At 42.4% G+C, this 25,898-nt stretch overlaps 1 protein-coding gene across 2 annotated transcripts in view; it reads left to right on the forward strand.

The window, feature by feature from the left end:
* LOC106605274 (raftlin) overlaps positions 1–25,898 on the forward strand; it is a 67,072-nt gene that overhangs the window by 36,732 nt on the left and 4,442 nt on the right. The window contains exons 5-9 of one of the 2 annotated variants that reach the window (XM_014200731.2): positions 297–768; positions 3,282–3,485; positions 10,375–10,493; positions 22,143–22,246; positions 25,495–25,570. In XM_014200731.2, coding sequence (XP_014056206.2) covers positions 297–768; positions 3,282–3,485; positions 10,375–10,493; positions 22,143–22,246; positions 25,495–25,570 — 975 coding nt within the window. The remainder of the gene's footprint in view (positions 1–296; positions 769–3,281; positions 3,486–10,374; positions 10,494–22,142; positions 22,247–25,494; positions 25,571–25,898) is intronic. The other variant, XM_014200732.2, reaches the window with a different exon arrangement.

The following is a 25,898-nucleotide window of genomic DNA, read 5'->3' on the forward strand; positions in this document are numbered from 1 at the left end:
GGAGGAAATGGGGGAAATTCAGGGTGAAAAAATAGCTATGGATCTATAATGGTATGACTTAGCAATGTGTGCTTATGTTCTAGATTGTGTTTCAAGATTATCACACATTTTTTAGAAAGTCCATTGAAGACAAGCTACAACATTGATCGACTCATGATTAGCCAACATGATCTTAAATAACAGTCCATCATAACAGAGCATACAGTACGAAAGGTTGGTATTATTAAGTTGTATTTGTAAAAGTCAGGTCGTCCAAGGATCTCTCTAAGGCGGTTGTTTGCTGTCTGTCTCTCCAGCAGATCCAGGATGCTGCAGACCAGGGGGTCATGTTTGTGGGCTTCATCCAGGAGCCGTGTGGGGTACGAGGTACCCAGACCAGAGAACCAGAGACGCCCTCCCTCTCCCTCCACTCCAGCCCCAGCTCCATGCTAGGCTCCCTGAGCAGCCGAAGCCCCACTAGCCCTCGGAACAATGGAGAACCAGGAGCCCAGGAGCAGGCGATGGACACTGGGGATGATGAGGGCCAAGGCTCCTCATGTAAGGGTGGGGAGGGGGAGGACCAGACTAGGGACACTGGGGGGAGTGAGACCACTGTCGGGGAAAGCAACCATGATGGGAGGTCCTCTCTTCCCATAACACCATCCACAGAGAGAAAGCAAGATGATGATCAGGATGTTATAGTGGAAGACACACTGACACACAACAATAACAAGACAAACGTCATAGAACTGAAGGAGAAACCAAGCCGTCACACTCAGAGACCCAATGGTGAGTATTGTCAGATTTCCATTTGTTACTATGTAATTGGATTTGTATACAGTATGCCAGGCAAGATTCAACTTGAAACCGCATAAATGGTTCTTCAATTTCCTCAGACTGTGGTGCAGCATAAAGTTGGATTAAATTAGCATATTTCAGCATCTTAGAATACCAGATGGACAGCTCTTCTCTCTCTCTCACACACATTCTCTTTCAACCCCAGTTGGAAATCGTGCTCATAAAATGTGCATGTGTGTTGATTGCTCCCCTCTGTGCGTGTGTGCCCATACATACTTGGCTCCCTGTAGACGCAGCACCCTGGTCCATCTGGACGTCCCTCAAGTGTGTACTGCAGTGAGATAATCCCCCCCCCTACCTCACTCAGCCTCCTCCCTCCTCCCCAAACCTCCACAGTTCACACCACCACCACCACCACAGCATAGCCAGCATGGTGTGTGACCATGTGCCAAGTGCCCTTGTCCTCTTCGCTAATGCTCTCTGCTGAAATTGACTCAAAGTCTCAGTTCTGGGTGGCTTTGCCCCCATAATCCTCCTGAACAGCAGAATGTGGAACAGGGAACAGGGTCACAAGCCAACAGTCAGAAGTGAAACTGGGACTTGAAACCGACGTGCTATAAAATAGCATCAAAGACCGTTGAGGTTATTGAAACTAGTGCTGAGAACATTCCTGTGGGATCACAGGTGTGAGAGGAGGAAGTGATGGTATAAAAAAAGACAGAGATTGGACAAACATCACAATGGTCACTCACATTATTGCCGTTACCTCTTAGAAATGAAGCAGTATAAAGCTAACCACTCTCCAACTAAAAATCACGTTGCAGAGAAAGCTGGCCTACATGTTGATTTGAGCATGTATTTATTATGAAATGTTAGTCCTGATTAGATCAGTGTTGAGAAGGGTGGATTAGCAGAACAGATGCTGTCATGTTCAACAGTGGTTCTGTACAGTACACATTACCAGTAAGGATTATGGGGCCTGACCTTGTGACTTGGACAGGCATCCATCAGACCAGACTTTAAAAGGAGACCCATTTGGAATGTTGTAATTGCGTTCATGCGCTCGTTTACTCGTTAGTCGTCGATTTTCTCAAATGATTGGACCACACAAGGTATCGTCTCATAGCAGGTCTGCCATTTTCCATGTGACTGTGACCTGGCAGGTCTCAATAGCCAATACACCCTACTGTTTGTGTTATCGCCATCCAAATCTCAGGGCAAGTCAAGGGCGATCCTCAAATATTTGTTTAACTTTGATGCCCCTGATGCTGAAATTGTCGACACAGTTGCGTTGTGAAGTGGTCATCATGTGGGAATGATCTGATAGGTATGGACCCTGGATTATCTTTATCTCCAGGTCATACCTCTACCGTAACTCAGACTTAACCTAGCATACAAAGCTAGCTGTCAAATGGAAATAACCTATGCCGCAAATTGTTATAAGTGTTGTTATAAAATGTATGTTGCACATTTTACCACAATTATCTCATCTTTAAATGCGTTACCATTGAGCTGTCTGGTTTAGTCGGATGCATTAGTGCAAGGTCTGTCAGCTATGCATAAATTATAAACGGTCTGTGACACATTGCAGACACAGAGCATTTAGTGGAATGGTGAAGCCAGCAGTTCCTCAAAACCGCTGGCCTTGAACGAGTAAACATCAACTTTAATATCATGTGAAAGCCTCATTTAAATTCACTCTTTTGGGAGGAAAAAAAACAGAAAAATGAAGATTAGTAGAGTGACTTTGTTGTATTGACTTGGCTTGGTTTTCAATAAGTTTGTAGTTTCTCTAACGTATGCAGGGACAGTTGTGATGCATTACTGTCATTCAGTTGTCATTCTGGAGCTTTGAAGAGTGGAAAACGACAGGATTTTGGGAATTTGGTGGCCAGCTGTCACATCAGTCAGACGTGGCAGAAAGGAAATGGATATAAATGATTCAATCTTCCTGGGTGTCTGACTGAATGACTGACAGAAAACCAGAGCAACTGAACCATGGTCCCCTCTGATGCACTCTGTGTGTGTGAGGCGTGCGTGCGTGCATCTTTTGTGAGTCTTCGTGTGTGGGAGTCTAACACATTCTGGCCCTCCGTCTGGTTCACATGGGAATGGCAGATATTAGCATTAAAAAGAGAAGATTATGCCGCAATTGATTTAAATGGCTGCTGCCAAAACAACAGTCCATCCAAATTTGTATGCATTGGTCCATATTAATGGACCATTTCAATTGAGGCACAAGCCTTTGGGAGGGGATTGTGGAAAAATGATGATGAGTCAACTCTGTTATGTGTTATTAATCACCTCTGTTATGGGGGTATGAGTCAACTCTGTTATGTGTCATAAATCACCTCTGTTATGGGGTATGAGTCAACTCTGTTAAGTGTTATAAATCACCTCTGTTACAAAGTATCAACTCTGTCACGTTATGAATCTCTGTTGCATGACATGTTTCATGTCAGCACAATCTAAAGAGATTGAGATTGAGTGTTCTGTGTTCTCAGGGGTGGAGCTGCTAGCCCTGTTCCACCACCCAACTGACCGTGAGGGCCAACTGAAGTACTACACTGTGAAGGTACCGCTGAGGGTTCAACTCCGTGACGAGGGGGTCAAAGGGGTGGAGGCCAACTGGCTGGATCACATGACCCAGCACTTCAACAACGGGGCCTCACTCGTTGATGGATACTTCCACCTGGGCAACGACAACGGTAAACAAACTATCCAACGTCCACTTTGTGTTTTTACACACATTACATTTCAATGTAACATCTGTTCTGCTATGGTATCGTTCTAGTAAAGTAAACTCAGCAAAAAAAGAAACGTCCCTTTTTTAGGACCATGTCTTTCAAAGATAATTCGTAAAAATCCAAATAACTTCACAGATCTTCATTGTAAAGGGTCTAAACACTGTTTCCCATGCTTGTTCAATGAACCATAAACAATTAATGAACATGCACCTGTGGAACGGTCGTTAAGACACTAACAGTTTACAGACGGTAGACAATTAAGGTCACAGTTATGAAGATTTAGGATACTAAAGAGGCCTTTCTACTGACTCTGAAAAACACCAAAAGAAAGATGCCCAGGGTCCCTGCTCATCTGCGTGAATGTGCCTTAGGCATGCTGCAAGGAGGCATGAGGACTGCAGATGTGGCCAGGGAAATAAATTGCAATGTCCGTACTGTGAGGCGCCTAAGACAGCGCTACAAGGAGACAGGACGGACAGCTGATCGTCCTCGCAGTGGCAGACCACGTGTAACAACACCTGCACAGGATTGGTACATCCGAACATCACACCTGCGGGACAGGTACAGGATGGCAACAACAACTGCCCGAGTTACACCAGGAACGCACAATCCCTCCATCAGTGCTCAGACTGTCCGCAATAGGCTGAGAGAGGCTGGACTGAGGGCTTGTAGGCTTGTTGTAAGGCAGGTCCTCACCAGACATCATCAGCAACAACATCGCCTACGGGCACAAACCCACCGTCGCTGGACCAGACAGGACTGGCAAAAAGGGCTCTTCACTGAGGAGTCGTGGTTTTGTCTCACCAGGGGTGATGGTCGGATTTGCGTTTATCGTCGAAGGAATGAGCATTACATCGAGGCCTGTACTCTGGAGCGGGATCGATTTGGAGGTGGAGGGTCCGTCATGGTCTGGGGCGGTGTGTCACAGCATCATCGAACTGAGCTTGTTGTCATTGCAGGCAATCTCAACGCTGTGCGTTACAGGGAAGACATCCTCCTCCCTCATGTGGTACCCTTCATGCAGGCTCATCCTGACATGACCCTCCAGCATGACAATGCCACCAGCCATACTGCTCATTCTGTGCGTGATTTCCTGCAAGACAGGAATGTCAGTGTTCTGCCATGGCCAGCGAAGAGCCCGGATTTCAATCCCATTGAGCACGTCTGGGACCTGTTGGCTCGGAGGGTGAGGGCTAGGGCCATTCTCCCAAGAAATGCAGGTGCCTTGGTGGAAGAGTGGGGTAACATCTCACAGCAAGAACTGGCAAATCTGGTGAAGTCCTTTGTTCAGGGAGACATTATTCCATTTCTGTTAGTCACATGTCTGTGGAACTTGTTCAGTTGTTGTTCAGTTGTTGAATCTTATATTCATACAAATATTTACACATGTTAAGTTTGCTGGAAATAAACGCAGTTGACAGTGAGAGGACTTTTCTTTTTTTGCTGAGTTTAGTTATGGAAAGTACTCAGTCATTTTTTCATCCGTCTGTCAAACCTCTTATTTTGTTCAAAGTTAGTAAATAATGTAAACAATTAATAATAATAAGACAAAGGAAATGATGACTTAGCTATTGCCAAAATGGCTCCATATCCTGTCCCCTTTCAAATTGTCCAGTCTGTGCTGTTGCTGTTCTGGTAGTGTGCTGTACTACTCCTCTACTGCACATTGCACTCTGTGTCTAGACCCTGGGGCATGCCACTTAATTCTGATGGTGACGAAAAACCTAAGCTTGAGTAAATAAGAGTCATAATTCATTCATCTTCTAAAGTGAACGCATTAGCGCCTCTGAAACACAGATAATTAACCTGATGGCAAATGAGTGCCTCCTTGCATATTTTCTCTCTTTAGAATGGGGTAATGAACCGCGTTATTATAATTCCTTTATTCTAGTAGGTTATTGTAATATATTTACCATTTTTATGTGTGGTTAAGATATGCATCTTTTATTACAGAATGAGTGTATTCTAAAAAATAAATATTGGCTTGTCCGTGTTCTGTATTGATCTGGAAAATGTCAGCTCTCTATCATAAATAGCTTGTCAAGTGCACTGTATTGGGAACAGCCTGTCAATGCATGCCTGCCAAACCCTTTTCAAAACAGACAGGTTTGTCTAGATGAACGTTGTGTTCGTGTGACCCTCTTGGGAACTGTGAACGGTAGGATATCAAAGCCAAGGCAACATCATGTGTTTGTTGCTAATTACATCAAAATGGAGGAGCGTCTGGTTTTAACAAGCCTGAGAACCCATGGCCGTGCAGACAACTCCAAATTTAGCACCTCTTTGAGATCCATTTCTGAATACATTAGAGTATGAGAAGAAACTCTTCTCCCTGACGCTTGAGACCATCTAAGCTCTATAAACATCAAGGGCATTCTGGAACGTGAAGCGGCACAATAAAAGATGTAGCGTGTCAGTGGCGATGACACTCAGTTTGATTGGAGATTATAATGACAGTCGCAGCAGAGCACCAGAAGTGCAAAATAAGTGTCACTGATTGTCATAATGTCCCCTGTGAAATACAACTGTGTACCAGTACTCTGCATGATCTTCTTGTGCCTTGTTTTTTTTTTCAATTCCCCTTTTGATGTTTTTTGAAACAGGCCTTGTTGTTCTTGTTGTTAAGCTCTTCCTCTGAACTGTTTGGTAGTGCTACTTTTCCGATGTTCTCCCACTTTACATGACATCATAGGCCTACCAAAGTAACCGCTAGTGGAATAACCTATATATGTAACAACCCTAAAACAAGCCAAGCAAATTTGGTTACCGGTAGGCAGTTACCCCTTTTAGGTTCTCTTTGAAAACAGAATTAACAATGCTAATAACTATGCATCTCCCTGTACCTTCTAGTTACAGAGGAATCATCTCTCTGCGATGTAAAGTTTCCCTCCATTGTTCTGAACTTGTTTCGCTGTTGTTTACTCCTACAGTCCTTCGCCTCTTCGAATACATATTCATGAATTCTCCCTGCTCGGCTGGCCTTTTGCTAAACCCGGCGCTACCTCCCGATTGTGGCTGGCTGTCGACAGCCTCCCTGGTATGGTCCAGGGGAATACCACACATACAGTGTGTCTTCCTGCTCCTCTGCCCTCGCCCCTGAAGAGATGGGTTTCCATGGTGAAGCTCACTGAGGAGGCGGTGCGGTGGGAGGGGGGGGGGGGAATAAGTCCTGTTTAATATCCCGGCGTGGCTAGGTGGGATGGAGGCGGGAGACTGGTGGGAGTGGGTTCAGAGAGAAAGAAACCTCGCCGGCACGGAGGGTCGGATATTAGTTTGTTATTGAATTCGCAGACCGTGGCACTGGCAGGCTGCTTCTGTGTAACGTTAACGGCCCTGCCACCCTGCGGCGTCATGAGAGGGGCATTAAAGATTTATACCCAGCCCAGCGTGTCACAGCACCCCTGCAGCCCTACACGGCTACGCCACGGCTGGAGTTCTGAGGGGGAGCAGTTTGTTTACTGGTGAATTGACACTAATGGTGTTGATGGGGAGTTTTTCTTTGTTACACTTAGCTTACGCTATCTCCGCCGCGACAATGAGGATTTGTAGCCGGCACTGTGAAACATTTGAGCTATTCATATGCATGACAGCTAGCATAGTGCTTGGCTTTCAATATTCAGGCAAAGCCGGTGGAGAGAGAGAGAGTTCCCCAGAATATGAAATTCCAATAAGGTATTACTTCAGAGTGAAAAGAATCTGGAGGAAAGTTGTGCTGGCAATTTTTATGGCCAAAGATTGGTTGTGCAATAGGGCTTGAAGGCCAGTGTGTTTGTGTGCGTGTTTGTGCATGTGCGTGACTGTGAGCAGTGGTGGAAAAAGTACCCAATTGGCATACTTGAGTAAAAGTAAAAGGTACCTTAAATGAAAATGACTCAAGTAAAAGTGAAAGTCACCCAGTAAAATACTACTTGAGAAAAAGTCTAATAGTATTTGGTTTTAAATATACTTAAGTAACAAAACTAAATGTAATTGCTAAAATATACTTAAGTATCAATAGTAAAAGTGTAAATCATTTCAAGTTCCTTATATAAAGCTGTCACGTCCTGACCAGTAAAGGGCCTATTTGTTATTGTAGTTTGGTCAGGACGTGGCAGAGGGTATTTGTTGTACATGTTTTTGGTTATGTGTTTATATAGAGGGTTATTTTGTGTAAAGTGTTTCTGGGTTTAGTGGTGTATCTATGTAGAAAGGGTATTTGATTTAAGTGGTTCAGGGTTTATTAGATATGTATTTATGTAAGATGGGGTGTTTGATTTATGTGTTCCGGGTTGTTGGGTATGTTCTTGTATTGTATTTCTAGGGGGCTGGTCTAGTGTTGTATTTCTGTGTTGGCCTGGTGTGACTCTCAATCAGGAACAGCTGTACATCGTTGTTGCTGATTGAGAGTCATACTTAGGTCGCCTGTTTTCACCTGTTAGTTTTGTGGGAGATTGTTCTTGTTTAGCTGTTTGCCTGACAAGACTGTCCAGTTTGTTTGTGTTTTTGTATACGTTATATGTGTTTCCCTTCTTCACCAAATAAAAAGATGAGTATATATTTTCCCGCTGCGTCTTGGTGTCTACCCTATGACACCCGTGACAAAAGCAAACCATTCGGCACGATTTTCTTGTTTTTTTACGAATAGGCAGCAGCACACTCCAACACTCAGACATAATTTACAAACAAAGCATTTGTGTATAGTGAGTCCGACAGAACAGAGGCTGTAGGGATGACCAGGGATGTTCTCTTGATAAGTGTGTGAATTGGAGTCTTGCTAAGAATTCAAAATGTAACGAGTGCTTTTGAATGTCTGGAAAAATTGATGGAGAATGTAGTGGAGTAAAATAGAATGTAGTGGAGTAAAAGTTGTCAAAAATAGAGTTCAGATACCCCCCCAAAAAACGACTTAAGTAGAACTTTCAAGTATTTTTACTTAAGTACTTTACACCACTGACTGTGAGTGTGATTTTGGAAGTATATGCCTTTGTGTAAGGCAGGGTACATTATTCATGTCATATTCCTCAAAACCCAAGCTACAACCAGAAGTCTGCCCGGTAACCACAGGTACGTGGCTCCCAGCCTCCAAACCTTTGGCTCATAGGAGGAAACCCTGGCCAATCCACACACATTAGTAACCCCACTCTTTCTATATCTCTCCTCTCTCTGGATTCCTGCCTGTCCCGTTTTTAAATATAGATAAGCTGTCACAGCCCTCCTGTTCTCCCCGGCAGTGCTAAGCACACATGTTTAAGTCATGTCAGTAACAGACAGGACTTGGGGCAGGGTCATTCGGTTGCTTCTGCGGGTCAATAAGGCTTTAGATTCCCCTCCTTGTTTTTTACTCCTCTGTGTCTCTCCTTCAAAGTCTATGTCAACCTAGCATCAGTCTTTCTCACTTAGTGCCTGTCTTCAGTCCACACCCCTGTCACTGGTTGTCACCTAGTCAGGTTGGTGCTCCGTGTCAGTCGGTGTCACGACTCACGCCGCCATTGTCACTATCTATCAGTACGTCTGTCACTCTTTGTCTTTCAGTTCACTCTCTATGTGTCAGAGATAGTATGCGCACATCTCACTCAGTATGTTCAACCTCAGGTGCCTGGAGAGGATAGGCTAGTCGATGAGATTACATTGTCCCATTGCGAATGAACACGTGTTTCCCTCCAAGCTTCTGTTTTACTCACTACATTTAAGACTCAACTCAAAATGTTATGCTGTTATTTGTGTTGGCCCTACATGTCCCCCAAACCTCTCAACCCCACGGTGCCTCAGTGTCTGGCAGCATCATGCCAGAAGGCAGCGTGTTCCTCCTAAAGCAAAGGGACTCAATCCCTGTGTGCATCTCACCTGAGTGATCCCAGTGCATCGGCAGGCCAACACAATCTCCAAGAGGGCTTTCCAATTACACGCCAAGCAGGGAGACGTCTGATGAACAATGGATGGGGGGGATGTAAAGGAGGGGTAGGGTGGAGGAAGGATGGAGGGAGGGCGGGAGAGGGGGGGAATGAACAACGACCATGTCTGTATTTGAAAGGAGCCAATAGATGTCTGAGAGATCTTCAATTGAGCTCGTCCAGCAGCCTTAAATGGGTTTTCTGGGGGGGAAATAAAGGACCCTGTCGTCCCCTCCCTTTCCAGCCGGCCCTCGTTCCCCCATTATTAGGGCAGAGTAATGACATGTGGAGTGTCTCACGGTGGAGCCTGGGCCGCACAAACTCTATTAGGGTGTAAATGGTACAGGAGTAATGAGAAAGCACTCAGGCCAACTGAGAGCCCTGGTCTGAAGGGCAAGAGGTTCTAGCACACTGCTCAATGGAATCAAAAGAAATGCGGGATGGAGAAGAAGCTCACCAATGTTTCTATACCAATAGTGCCAAAACTGGGAATGTTACCCATATCCATGGGGTTGAAATGAAATAGAGTCTACAGAAAAGCAATTTTATGGTACCATGGCCCTGTCTTGGTCTAATAGTCCTTCCATGTAAATATCTACAATATGTAAAGCATATCATTGTTTTCAGATGAATCGTGTTATGCTTCAACAATCTGTCCATAATACCTGTCTGTTCATCTATAATCTCTCCAAGCTTCTTCCCTGAAGGAAACATTCTTCTCCCCCTCTCTTCCCTCTCTCTTGTTCTGTCATAGCTACATAATCCATAATCCATAGCCCTTGCTTATACAAATGGTCCATGCTGCAGCCCTGCCTGGTAATAAATGGCCCAGTGTGTGTGGGTTGCTGGTCGGCTGCATAATGTCATTAACTTCCCTCTCCTCTTTGCACAGCCTAGAGGCCTTGGAGACAGACACAGACAGACACCCTCCATTCTGTAAATACTAACTCCTTCATGGCCTCCCTCTCCATTTTCTACAGATTTGCAGCCTAAGTCAGTGGAAAGCATCTTCATCTTCCAGGAGGGGACGGAGGGCGGCGACCAGAGCGTGACCACCAAGTACGACGCCATCGTTGTGGAGCAGTGGACTGTCATTGATGTGAGTGGGCTTTTTACATGGCTCTGAGTATTTGAGTGTTTTCCAAGGTTGGAGCTGTTTGTCCTTACATTTTACTGTGAGAGTCATCATATGAAAATATTCCCTCTAACCATGGTGGCTATGGCACGTGTCACAGTGGCTTGTCTTATCTGCAGCAAAAAAGCCCTTATCTGGCCGGCCATTAAATCCCCAGTTTGCGCAAATCCAAGTTGGAAATGGATTTCTGTCTACTTCTGAAGGGTTTGAGGCTTTTTTTTCTATGTGTGTGTGTGTGTGTGTGTGTATCACTGTCAGAGTTTAGAGTTTGAGGCTGTCGAAGTGTGAAAATAGACTTATGTCCCCTAAATGTGACTGGAGCATCGTCCAGCTCAGAAAGGAAGTCGACTCACAAAGACAGAATTTAACACATGACATCAAAATGCTCTTAACCCTTTAAAATGACTGAAGAATTCAGACTACACAATATTCGCCGCCTTAAAATGTAATGTTCGTCAGTGTCCCACACTACACAAAAACCTAGGCGCTTGTGTCTTGTGAAGGTTATACACTGAGCAATTTTGAAAATCATGGAGTATGTAGGTATCTTTATGTGAATACTGTGGTAAAGATACTGCAATAATGTCTTTATTAAAGATTAGCAATTATTTTATCAACCACTGAGAAATAACATGGATTTTATATACTTTTTTAAGCACCTTTGGAAGTTCATTGAAGGACAAAGCAACAATGTGTAACAACTTTAGATGTTCCACATTATAGTTCCAATGGATCCAATCAAAATGTGCTGGCCAGGACTTTATCAAAAGCAATTTTGCTCGACTAATCTCTCCTGAAGTTAGCTTGATAACACTATTTTACAAAGGATGATCAGACTTCATTGCTGGCACATTCATTATGATAACTGCTTAAAATGTATATGCAAATTATCCTCACCGCTCATTGTCGTTTCGGTGCCAGAATAATTACACTGAAAAATTATGCTGAATATTGATTGGGATATTTTTCTTCAGCGCTCTCGTTCCCGTCATGCTGAAAGACTGACAGGTGGTTGGATTTATGAGCCACGAAAACAAGAAAACAGGCTGGTTCACTGAGAATTCAATCAATATTGTTGGGTTGAAGCAGGAAGTACAGCTTTTCTCAGAGATTTTGTTTTCGTATGGCATAGAACATGTCAAACTTCTGTTTTAATTGATAGCAAACTTTTAAAACAAATCTGTTATTATAGTATATTTTTGCGCAGTATTCACAATCACGTTGGTAGAATGTGGTATGATTAGTACAGTGTTGATATGTAGAGCTGTTTGTGGCCAAACTGTTTGTGGTCTGTTATCTAGAAAGTCAGACCTTCCTCAATTGTCACTAATTTCACATTTTTGTGGGAGATGGGGTCATTTCGACAGCAATTTATTTGGTACTTTAAATTCATATTAGTCAATATGTATTGACCATATAAGAATGTATACGTTACAGCATTTAATCAAGAAAAGTAAGGCTAAATAATAACTGTACAGATGCTCAGAATTCTGCGTAGGTCTATGGATGGACATTCTACCTTAGCCAATCAGAAACATACTTCCCATTTTCTTCAATAAATGACTATGCTCTGATGAAGGCCGACTGACCAAGCTCGGCTACAATGAAAGAAATTTGCATCTGACTGGAAGACTTTTTCCTATTTCTACAATAAATGACTAAATGAACTGAATAGGACATACAGTTGATTTTCATGGAGCCCGCAAAATGAATAACTAGACATAATTTCCTACACAATGAAATTCAAATTAGGACTGTGCTCCCGTCTCTCCTATCAAAAGGAAAATCAATATGAAAGTTCAGCCTTGAATATAATGCAATGCCTCCCCTTATCATTGAGCTCTTAAAGCTGCAACAAAAAGTTCCTGTTCTTGAGACCTCTGAGAAATATTCTTTATAGATTTTGCAACCTTGTAATTAGTTCTTATTGATGGAAGGGAATGAACTACTTAGTATACCGGCATGTTAGTGTATTTCTAACATTCTCAGTTTCTAGATAAATTATCTAACAAATAACATGAATGACAACTGAAAACAACAGGAAGTGGATGTGTGTGAATATTACTTTATGATAGCACTACTGCTAATATTTAATGCCTAACTGTGTCCTTTGGGGATTTGGAATGCATGTGGTGCAATGTGGTCAACATTTGGGTTATACTGTGGCTCAGTTGGTAGAGCATGGTGTGTGCAATGCCAGGGTTGTGGGTTCAATGCCCACGGGGGGCCAGTACAAAAAAAAAAGAAAAATGCATGAAAGAAATGTATGCATTCACTACTGTAAGTCGCTCTGGATAAGAGAGTCTGCTAAATGACTAAAATGTACATTACTTGAGATTTTATGAAGTGTTATACTTAAGTGATAATTCCCGAAAAGCCAATATTTGGAGGATATATTTACATTTAGGCATTGGTGTTGTTTAAAAATATATATTTAACCTTTTATTTAACTAGGCAAGTCAGTTAAGAACAAATTCTTATTCTACAATGACGGCCTACCCCAGCCAAACCCAGATGACACTGGGCCAATTGTGCACCGCCCTATGGGACTCCCAATCACAGCCGGATGTGATTCAGCCTGGATTCAAACCAGGGACTGTAGTAACGCCTCTTGCACTGAGATGCAGTGCATTTGACCACTGCGCCACTCGGGAGCCCACAATATATCCTCCAAACACTGACTTCGAGGGCATTATCACTTTTATACAACGGGTTACCAACACATTGAAATAATGATTTACATATTTGTATTAAAAACTTTATTTCGCTGAATTTTTTAAATACTATTTAATCCTTCTACAAGGTATAGTCCCGACACAAATCTAGGGTTGCTACCCAAGCAGGCTGGTCATTCGTTCTATCGGTTCGGTTGCCAGAGATGCGACCCAGTTGTTCAGTCTTTTTGTTTTGTATCTATGGACGTGACCCAGTCGTTCGTTCTGGCAACGTTCTTATCGCTTGCTTGCTAGCTAGCCAACTACAGCTAACTTAGAGTCACGTCAAACAGTGCAGTCAAAACAACAACAAAGTAGCTGCATTTGCATTTGTTTAAGCTGTTTTCTAGTTACATTTATTTGTGTATAATGCCTTGCAAAAGTATTCAACCCCTTGGCGTTTTTCCTATTTTGTTGCATTACAACCTGTAATTTAAATGGATTTTTATTTGGATTTCATGTAATGGACATACACAAAATAGTAAAATATATATATATAATAAATAAAAAAAACGGAAAAGTGGTGCGTTCATATGTATTCACCCCTTTGCTATAAAGCCCCTAAATAAGATCTGGTGCAACCAATTACCTTCATAAGTGACATAATTAGTTAAATAAAGTCCAACTTTGTGCAATTTAAGTGTCACATGATCTGTCACATGATCTCAGTATATATATATATACACACCTCTTCTGAGTACAGATCAGGGTTGGGTTATAAAAAATATCCAAAACTTTGAACATCTCACGGAGCACCATTAAATCCATTATTAAAATGTTTTAAGAATATGGCACCATAACAAACTTGCCAAGAATGGGCCGCCCACCAAAACTCACAGACCAGGCAAAGAGGGCATTAATCAGAGAGGCAACAAAGAGACCAAAGATAACCCTAAACGAGCTGCAAAGCTCCACAGTGGAGAGTGGAGTATCTGTCCATAGGACCACTTTAAGCCGTACATTCCACAGAGCTGGGCTTTTCGGACAAGTGGCCAGAAAAAAAGCCATTCCTTAAAGAAGAAATTAGCAAACACGTTTGGCGTTTGCCAAAAGGCATGTGGGAGACTCCCCAAAGATATTGAAGTAGGTACTCTGGTCAGATGAGACAAACATTTTGATTTTTGGCCATCAAGGAAAACGCTATGTCTGGGACAAACCCAACACCTCTCATCACCCTGAGAACAACATCCCCACAGTGAAGCATGGTGGTGGTAGCACATTGTGGGGATGTTTTTCATTGTCAGAGACTGGGAAACTGGTCAGAATTAAAGTAATGATGTATGGCCCTAAATACAGGGACATTCTTGAGGGGAAAATGTTTCAGTCTCCCAGAGATTTGAGACTGGGACAGAGGTTCACCTTCCAGCAGGACAATGACCCTAAGCATACTGCTAAAGCAACACTCGCGTGGTTTAAGGGGAAACATTTAAATGTCTTGGAATGGCCTAGTCAATGCCCAGACCTCAATCCAATTGAGAATCTGTGGTATGACTTAAAGATTGCTGTACACCAGCGGAATCCATTAAACTTGAAGGAGCTGGAGCAGTTTTGCCTTGAAGAATGGGCAATAATCCCAGTGGCTAGATGTGCCAAGCTTTATAGAGACATACCCCAAGAGACTTGATGCTCTAATTGCTGCAAAAGGTGGCTCTACAAAGTTTTGACTTTGGGGGGGGTGAATAGTTATGCACACTCAAGTTCAGTTTTTTTGTCTTATTTATTGTTTGTTTCACACAAAACAAATATTTTGCATCTTCAAAGTGGTAGGCATGTTGTGTAAATCAAATAATACAAACACCCCAAAAATCCATTTTAATTCCAGGTTGTAATGCAAAAAAATAGGAAAAATGCCAAGGGGGGGTTCAATACTTTCGCAAGCCACATCTATAACAATGAGCTAATGAGGCATGATCAGGACACTGTTGTTCAGAGGGGCTAGCCAACATGACAGCTAACATAATCACTTCAAACTGAAGCTGGAAAGACTGCAAACTAGCTGTATTTTATTTATTTGTACCTGTTTTCTATTGATATTTCTTTGTATATATCCATAAAAATGTGGCCCTTTTCATGACTTCGACTGGCTGAGAAAAGCTGCCTGTCTGTCTCATCCTGACTCCCAACAAGTTCATTACTATGCGACAGCTGGAGATCGAACTTGAATATTGAAACAATGTTACAAATGTTGGAGAGACAAATGGGAAGGTTTATACAAATCTCCGCTGTTAACTAAATGTTAAGTAATGTCTAGATGCTTTTTATAGTGGAGATCAAGTTTATAAATTGCCTGGCTGGGCTGATGAGACAGTGGATTTCCCAGTCAGATGAAACAGAGTAAATAGGCATTTTAACGTCATAGATTTAGCCGGGGGTAACTTGTGGAATAGACACCGGCTGGAATGAGGTTTTAACCAATCAGCATTCAGGATTAGACCCATCCGTTGTAAAATGTGTCATAAACACATTCTTGGCAACTTCATATAGCATAGATGTGGTAGAGGTCAATAGAACTCAGACCACAGGGATAGAATGGCGCCGGATTGGTGCACGTTCAATAAATCTAACAAAGTGGATATTCGTCAAATCCGTCATGATTGATGTATTGTAACAGGACCACAATGTGGTTACTAATGTCCGATTTGGATATAGTTGGCTGTATTTGCTGCATAACATTTAGAAGTTGTTCCTTTTCAGGTTTAGAAGAAGTGACTGCTTAATGCTAACTCCTGTTCGTATAAGCTGGTATAATAGCTAAAGTACCACACAGAAATCGGTGGTGGTAGTCAAAGTCATTTTTAACTGCAACGCAGTTCATTGTTGACGATGACATGAACATGTATTGGGGTTGACATCCATACAACCATTATACTCCAATTTTTACGTCAACATAGTGTGAAATACACATATAAACAATAGCCTAAATGTATGCTAATTTTGCAGGGGGGCAATGAGGACATTCGGAATCTTTCCACAACGGCATCTTTCCCCCACACGTTTCCATGGCAATTTCCATTGTTTTGGTCGAGTTCCATTGACCTCTACACTGCATCTATTCACAACATGGCTATGAGTGTAACATATATAGGACTTAACTGTTTAACATTCAATAATGGTTTTCTAAATGCTCATTAAGATGCCTTAAAAAAAGTCATACTAAATGCCTTCCTCCATTACATTGAACAACAAGGGCGTCATGTTTTCCCAGTGTTACCTCAGTTTTTCACAGGCTATATTACATTTAACCCAAAAGTGCATGGCCATTATCCGGAGAGGCATTAAACATAGAACTCTACCAGTAACAATACTGTGTGCTTGAGGCACCAGTTAACAGCATTGACATTGTTGTAATTCGTTCCCAGCAATTGTATAAATGCCTGAACTTTGAAGAGCACTACTTCAGTCACCAGAAACCAAATTGTGTTAAAATAGGATTAAAGACCAACAACATAGCGTAAAGATGCCAATAAAGGATCTTTGGAGAGTGAATTTCAGACAGAGGACACTTTAGATGTGGGTCTGTGTGGCTGTGTACGTGGGTGTGTGGGTGTGTGGGTGGGTGTTGAAAAATAGGGGTAGAGTTGTACAGAATTGAAGGACCATGAATGTAATAAGAAATCTTAGGTGCTGGCTTAAGGCCGGTAGTAACCACTACAGAATGTCCGGTCAGAAGGATGAGGCGGATGTCCAGGTTAGGAGGAGTTTAATGGAAGAAGATGTCCACATTTACACACACATCACACACACATCTGACCACTCATGGTTCAGATAACTGAGAATCATGTCCAGTGAGAACGGATATTAACTATGGTTCTTACAGGGAAGCGGAGAAAGAAAACTTAGGCTATAGCACTACTATAATATGAACAACATGGCTGTATAAGCTAGCACAGGTAAGTATATAACAGCCAGGGCTATGCACTACAGCAGGCATAAGGCCTAGTCCCATGGCAATAGACTAAACAACCTATTGGACTTGTACACATGAAACTCAGGCAAATGTGCTCAAATAAATATTACAGTAATGTTGAAATGTATACATAATATAAATACAATGAGCATGAGTTATGTGTGTATTTATATATATATATATATATATATATATATAAAATGCTCACGCATTCCAATGCAAAATGCTAACGGTAGTGCTAGTGGGAGCGCGAGCTAGCTAACAAGATCAACACATGGTAATTGTACACAATAAACCACTAAACTTAGCTCCACATAACATGACACAGATCTCAAGGCACTTACGTTTAGATGCACGCACAATTAAACATCCGACCTACAGGGATTCAGTCCACAGAAGGAACACTTCAGCAGGAGGGAAACTGTGGAAGTGCTCATCAGGATGGGGAAAGCACGTTTCTGATGATAGACCAACTGAAACAGAAGTCCCGGAAATTAAGGCTGCTGATAGGCTGAACAAGATGTGGTGATAAATATTTGGCATGACCTTGGCCAATAAGACACTAACAAAAGTGGGGGGCCTCTGAATAGGAGACTAAGCTGCCCGACTAGAGCAAACCATGAAGGATGGCTAGAATCAGCTGACTGAAGCTGGCCATTTTAACAGGTGTCATCGGTCAGAGGCCCTCTCATGTTAACTTGTAGTCTAGACTCTAGTTCTCCCAACATTTGTCTGTCATGGTGCTAAGCTTGACTTAATTGATGTAATGAGCTGAAATATGCCATCAACCCTATTGGTGCTGCCCGATTTGAGCAGCCAATTAGCATGCAGTGGGTGTTGCAAAATGTTGAATAGCATAAATAGACTAAATTATACATCGCTGTCAGATGAATACCTCATACCTACAATTCTGCATTTTTTTATTTTACATGTATTGAAAGCAGTAACTCCCCTCAGTTAATTCTGAACATTTCATGACTCTAGGACCAATAACATGTATTCAAAATAGCTTCTGAGGTTTCATAATTGTATGTTCATTAATGAGAAAATATGGCCGTTTTTTTTTCTCCATTTCCTGAAAAGTTTCTGTTTTCATTCAACAGCATCAATGGGTCTTGGGGAAATTAGTAATAACTTGCATAACTTTTTAAAGATTATCTAAGCATAGATATTGCTTGTTAGTTGGCTATTGCTTGAAATATGTATTTTAACACATACTGGTCAAAAGTAAACCAAGGCATGTCAATAGTCATGTAGCAGCCGGTGTGGCAGGGAGACCACTGAAGGGATCATTAAAGTGTATCCTTTGCCAATGATTTATTTTTCCTCTGAAGCCGAGGCGAGACAAGAGCTGACCTAGATACAGAGACCAATTTTCACTTTCCCTGTATGAGTCCACTCCTATGGTCAGACTAGTTTGATGAGGGATGTGGAAATTATGCTCATGGCTTGTGGATGAGGAAGTTCCCAGAGAATTCTGCTCGCCGAAATATGTGACTAATACGTCAGCTTGGTTGACATCTAGGCTAACTACATTAAATGTCAAAATGTTGATATATTCTATTGAGACTATGTTGATTATTATTATTATTATTATTATTATTATTATACAGTATATGGTGTGATTAGTCTTCAATACAGCTTTTGGTTTTCAAAAATTTCTCAATCTCTCAATGATTGACATGCAGATTAGGGACTTTTAAGCCTCACTTCAGGATACCCTGTCCATAAAAATATAATGAGATTGTGGTGGAAGAAGTGCAGCACGGTCCAAAGACAAAGTGACAGCTAGGAGGCTAGAGGAGTAGCCTAGATCATTTCCCTGGGCTGATAGACCAGACTACGGCCTGTAAAAACATTAAGGTAGAATTAGACTTATTGCAAAAAGGGAGCTATGTCTGTCATGTGTTATCAAATAGAAACGGTGGAGAATTACCTCAAAACAATAGAGCTCTGTTTTCTTTCATCCAACTCTTAGTGAACTTTGAACCCAAGAGTTGAACTCAACCCCACCCTGCTAGTTTTACTCTATAACGCTGTTCTGTTTTCAAATCTTAGCCCCTACCTCACCGTTCTCCACTCTTGATAATGTAGCCCTTTACCACCCTAGCTTGCACCCCACCCTGTTTTTATATATAGATTATATTTAACACACAAATCAGAACACAGAGTTACTGCTAAGGCGCCGGGTTCCGTTTCTCATGTGCTGATGCAGCAAGGTGACAATGGTGAGATCAGGGGGAGGGAATCTTCCAGAACATGATTCACTCTTTCGAGTCTCAGTTACGCTCAGGAATGAAGAGGGCCATTAAACAAAACTTATTTCCCAATTTACTTTGCTTTTATGGCTTTGAAAATGTGTCCATTTCTGGCATAGGTTCCAACACAAACCCTAAAACACAGCTCTCACAGCTCTGGATTTTCGGAGGGATGCTGGGACTGCAAATGCCAATGTAAATAACAGTTTCAGCAGAGCCCTCTCTACCCTACTGCAGTGTTTCTCGAACAATGGGTCCTGGCCAATTCACACTGGCTTGGGCTTAAGACTTGTTTGTGGTTACAGTTGTTTTGTCTATCTGTTGGTTTGGGACCCACTGCCCTCAGTCTGTACTGTAGATGCCCATATAGCACTACAATGTGTGCACGCATATGACATATGTATATATATATATATATATACATACAGTGGGGGGGAAAAGTATTTGATCCCCTGCTGATTTTGTACGTTTGCCCACTTACAAAGAAATTATCAGTCTATAATTTTAATGGTAGGTTTATTTGAACAAAAAAATCCAGAAAAATGCATGTCAAAAATTTTATAAAATGATTTGCATTTTAATGAGGGAAATAATTCTTTGACCCCTCTGCAAAACATGACTTAGTACTTGGTGGCAAAACCCTTGTTGGCAATCACAGAGGGCAGACGTTTCTTGTAGTTGGCCACCAGGTTTGCACACATCTCAGGAGGGATTTTGTCCCACTCCTCTTTGCAGATCTTCTCCAAGTCATTAAGGTTTCGAGGCTGACGTTTGGCAAATCGAACCTTCAGCTCCCTCCACAGATTTTCTATGGGATAAAGGTCTAGAGACTGGCTAGGCCACTCCAGGACCTTAATGTGCTTCTTCTTGAGCCACTCCTTTGTTGCCTTGGCCGTGTGTTTTGGGTCATTGTCATGCTGGAATACCCATCCACGACCCATTTTCAATGCCCTGGCTGAGGGAAGGAGGTTCTCACTCAAGATTTGACAGTACATGGCCCCGTCCATCGTCCCTTTGATGCGGTGAAGTTGTCCTGTCCCCTTAGCAGAAAAACACCCCCAAAGCATAATGTTTCCACCTCCATGTTTGACGGTGGAGATGGTGTTCTTGGGGTCATAGGCAGCATTCCTCCTCCTCCAAACACGGCGAGTTGAGATGATGTCAAAGAGCTCCATTTTGGTCTCATCTGACCACAACACTTTCACCAGTTGTCCTCTGAATCATTCAGATGTTCATTGGCAAACTTCAGATGGGCATGTATATGTATTCTTGAGCAGGGGGACCTTGCGGGCGCTGCAGGATTTCAGTCCTTCACGGCGTAGTGTGTTACCAATATTTTTCTTGGTGACTATGGTCCCGGCTGCCTTGAGATCATTGACAAGATCCTCCCATGTAGTTCTGGGCTGATTCCTCACCGTTCTCATGATCATTGCAACTCCACGAGGTGAGATCTTGCATGGAGCCCCAGGCCGAGGGATATTGACAGTTCTTTTGTGTGTCTTCCATTTGCAAATAATCACACCAAATGTTGTCACCTTCTCACCAAGCTGCTTGGCGATGGTCTTGTAGCCCATTCCAGCCTTGTGTAGGTCTACAATCTTGTCCCTGACATCCTTGGAGAGCTCTTTGGTCTTGGCCATGGTGGAGAGTTTGGAATCTGATTGATTGATTGATTGCTTCTGTGGACAGGTGTCTTTTATACAGGTAACAAGCTGCGGTTAGGAGCACTCCCTTTAAGAGTGTGCTCCTAATCTCAGCTCGTTACCTGTATAAAGACACCTGGGATCCAGAAATCTTTCTGATTGAGAGGGGGTCAAATACTTATTTCCCTCATTAAAATGCAAATCAATTTATAACATTTCTAACATGCGTTTTTCTGGATATTTTTGTTGTTATTCTGTCTTTTCATATCTGACACATACTGTGGTTTGTCAGTGAGGGCAGATGCAGAGGAGATGGAACACCACACACACTTCCTGTGTGAGCAGAGGCGTTAGCGCATGTGTGCGTGCGACGAGCATGTGTCTTTAACCCAAATCCCATGTGCACTACACTGTCATACCAGCGAACAATCTAACAGAAATGCATGTATTTTGGTATGCATCATACATAGTTCATCATCTGTTGTCAAGAGCTTGGGTAATCGTGACTCTTTTGATGTGGTTTTAATGGTTTATGTGTTTATGCATGCATTCGTTTATGCGTGTGTGTGCCTGTCTGCCTGCGTGTGTGTTTTCATACTTTGGAATTTTGGGTAAAGATTACTTGTCATGCAAATGGGCACAGTTATTGTCATAATTGTCATTTTTGTTAAAATGTTTTGAGCATCGTAATGCATCTCTGAAAAATAGCCACGACAAACCTAATGAGTACAACCCAGCTTTGGTAACATCCCTGTCTCAAAAACCTCTTGGAACTTTTGGAAATGAAGCTTCTCCCAACGGTGCCATTCTGCTCGTAAAATGACTACCAACTTTACCCACTTCTGCTATTGAGTCATTTATATCTACTTGAATATGAAGTTGAATCCCCCCTTCTCTTAAAATGAAAATGCATTATGACTATTATGATAATTATTTCTGAAGTTCACAGTTATTGTCAGTTATAGGATTATACGATAATTGTGCCAGCCCTCCTCGTACTTGTCTTTATGCGTACGTGTATGCATGCGTGTGTATAGTGTTTGTGTATAACTGGAGTATGTAATATTCATGTGTTTGTATTCTCTCTTTAGGGCTTGCAGGTGAAGACAGACTATGTTCCCCTGCTCCAGTCTCTTGCCATGTACGGCTGGAGACTAACGTGTGTCCTGCCTACACCCATCATCAAGACCAACAGGTAACTACTTTGACCTTCCAATACACACTCTCACTAGTATTGAGTTAGGGCCTGAATGACCACCATATCTCCTGGTTACCTAACTCTGGTATTGATTGGTCAACCTGATTAACCCTCTGGAGATTAAACTGCCTTCTCTTTGATTTCGAAGAGCACCCACCTCATTTGGACCAAGCGATGGTCAGCCCATATCACTGGTCAATTAACAGCTCATGGATTGTGGATTGTGGAATGGATTGTGAAGTCAGTCAGAAGAACTCAACAGGTTGTTCAACGAAAATACTAACTGGCCCCAATTGGCGGGTTCATTCGTAACAGCGTGTGGTGCGAGACAGTTTAAACCCACAAATGTGTGTAACTGGAAAATCCCTTCAGAGAAATGTAACGGTTCTTCTGCTCAGCCCCTGCCGACTCATTCATCTTATATGAGGACTATGCACGCACACATTCGCTAACGGTCAACAGCTCAGTCATCTATCAGCAGTCACAACATGTCTTCCAAGTCTTCAATAATACTTGTTTCCCACCTGAAACCCCACTTTACACAGTCACAAGCGCTCATCATTATCACAAGTCAGAACACGTCCAATCCAATATGTACCCCTTGCATTGATTCCTGAAGAACATAACTTATAAATAAATGTCTTGTGAGCTTAGTTCAACTGTCGTACCACATCAGAACCCAAAATATAAGCTTGTTTTGCTCCAATGTTTGTAAACAAAGTAAATGCAAACAAACACTGTATAGCCTGAAAACATGGTTAAAACGATCATTTTAATATCATGGATGGTCAGTCCTTGCATCCATAGAATTTGAGTGGTAACATTTCTCCAACCCCATGCTCCCGTTTTTGACTGAAACAGTGGTGGGGAGAACGCTTTGTTATTGTTTCAACTACTGATTACCGCTATTAGTCAGAGTTATGTGTTATGTCATGCTTATGAAGACTCCAAGTATATGCTTAGAGTTCAACACGGTTGCAGTTAAATGTTTACCTTGCGTAACCTTGTCTCTGGTGGTCGTGTTTGTGACCGTTCCAGAGCTTAGCTGATTAATTACCGCTCTATTTTCATCCCTTGTTTTTTCATCACTCTTTATTTGTATCCCTCTCTCTCAAAATGCAACAACACAACAGCGCAACATGGCTAATTAATCAGAGAGCCGGCCTAGATACAACACAGCAACGGTCATTTCTCTCCATCTCTGAAACACTCGTCTCTTTGTGCACAGCAACGATAGCTGATGACCCATTTCAGATTAGCTTGTTCATTACACTTGTATTATGTTGACTCTTCCATTTTTACAACTATATTAAAGCTAATGCACGTTGGGATACTGTCTGAGGATGAGCAAATTGCACTTCTTCCAATGGAGACTACATGGAGTCTGATCTGCATAGACCTACGTACACACTACTTAGCATCTAAAGTGAACATCCACTGGGACTCAAGGCTTCTTTAATCAACGTAACATGAATGTGAAGGTGCACGTGGTAATGTACAGTATATTTCTGCCACATGAAACATGTTATATTTGGTGTAAATCTGATGTTTGGACATCGTAACTGTTTTAGTAAATAAGTAAGTGCTTCATTATACCGTTGTAAGAAATGACTCAACAGAAAACATGAATAAAGCTGATGTGAACAACCACAGGTAACCACTAAACATAATACACCAAGTTCCCTACCACTGTACCAAAGAAAGTCTTGTTGCTGGTATAAGAAGTTTCTGTTCCAATACTGCAGACACTGACAGCTATGAGAGGACTGTAGCAACAAGGGGCCTGTAATTTTCAAACTCATCCGCTCCGTTCTACTTTAATGGGCTTGGGCTTTTTCTTAGGACTCCGGTTGGCTTTTCCGCTTTCATTCAGCAGGAAGCTGTCCGGCGATATGACAGCCTGGAAAATAGGTTGTTGGAAACGCAGGGTAAGGAGAGAGGGATGGGAAATGGGGGGTGGTTTAGATAGTAAGCCTCTACAGGAGATCTGGAAGCCCATTTGATGTTGTGGGGAAGATTTGCAGCCAGCGCTATACCGTTGTCACCCTATCATACATTTCCGTTGTTCTTCATATGCCAAGTTAAGGCTCCAGCTTAACTCAAAGCTGGTTCTTCCCCGTGTGTATAAGAGTACATATGTTTTAACGGATGAGAGATTTCGAGAGAGGAAGTGACAGAGAGAGCGATCTGGAGAGGGAGATCAGGGGATATACAAAAGAGAGAAGGGAAAAGGGAAAGGATAGAGAAAGCCTACATGAAGCTCACAGAAGAAGAAGAAGAAGCAGAGAAGTAAAGTGAAGGAGACAGATAGTTAGAGACAGCAGGCTAAAGTAAGAAACGGAGTCGATACGTGCATATCGGATGGAAAGATGAAGGAGAGAAGCAGAGGGAACGTTATTGATGTGAGATGGAACGAAGAGAGACGAACAGGAGAGAGAGCAAGCACGAGAGACAGGAAGCCCACTGATGACAGAATCTCCTCGGTGGATTAGTCTGTCTGTCATCTGTACTGTATGGATTATCCATAAATGAACACAGAGTGTGACATGTACATGGACAGGGATTATTTGGGGGAAGTTTATGAGGACAGCCATGTTTTCGGGAAGCCAGTAAACATGGTCTCTTTCTCTTGGTGTCTGAGCTCTCTCCTAAGCATAGAACATATTTACATTTACATACATCATTGTTCCAAATTCCTTTTTGGTTACTCGTGTTAACAAGAAAGGACAGAAAGGGAAGAAAGCAGAATTATCGAGGTTGACCACTGCTATGTAACACATCTCACTGTGGTAGATGTCAGCTATTAATATAGCATCAGAGCTGACCATACTAGTCACACAAACCATTATAATGCCTACCCTGGAGTGTGGATTGCTCCCCCATGTGGAACTGGAGCATTATAATACAAACTGCATTTTCCATTCCTCTCTTCCTTGCTCTGAAATGACCCCAAGTATTTCTAAAAGAGCTTGTGGCAATCTGATTTGTGTGACATGGATTTCTTTATTGATGGTACAGATGTTGTTCTCGACAAATCAAGCAACAATCTATAAAATGGCTATGGTTTCCAAAGTTATTTGTATTTCAGTTCGAATTATATTCTCTCTCCCTCCCTCTCTCCAATTTCACCTCTGCCTGTTATCTCTCCGTCTCCCTATCTCTCCCTCTGCCTGTTATCTCTCCGTCTCCCTATCTCTCCCTCTGCCTGTTATCTCTCCGTCTCCCTATCTCTCCCTCTGCCCTAGTGATGGAAGTTTGGCCACCAAGCAGGTCCTTTTTCTTCAGAGACCTGTCCTTCCACGCAAGAGGGGGGAATCCAAGGTGTGTGACCTCTCATTCCTCCCCGTGTTTGTCTTGGCACATGTGGGTCGACTCGCAGCTTGTTCACTAGCCAGAGAAGCGCTCCAAGGCCAACATCACCCCTCACCATGCCACACTTCTTTTTGTTTTCACATAGATAAATATGCACACTGCCGGTCAAATGTGAATGAACCCCTTTCTTCCTGAGATATGAACCATTCTGTGGTAACCACGGCAATGCATGTTGAGAAATAACTTTCCATTTGATCCTAGATTGTACTGATATAACCTCTAGATTTGACCTTTGTCCTTTGTGGAATGAATCTATGCTGATATTGTCTGTGACCTG

This window comes from Salmo salar, chromosome ssa05, assembly GCF_905237065.1.
Source record: "Salmo salar chromosome ssa05, Ssal_v3.1, whole genome shotgun sequence".
Lineage (NCBI taxonomy): Eukaryota > Metazoa > Chordata > Actinopteri > Salmoniformes > Salmonidae > Salmo > Salmo salar.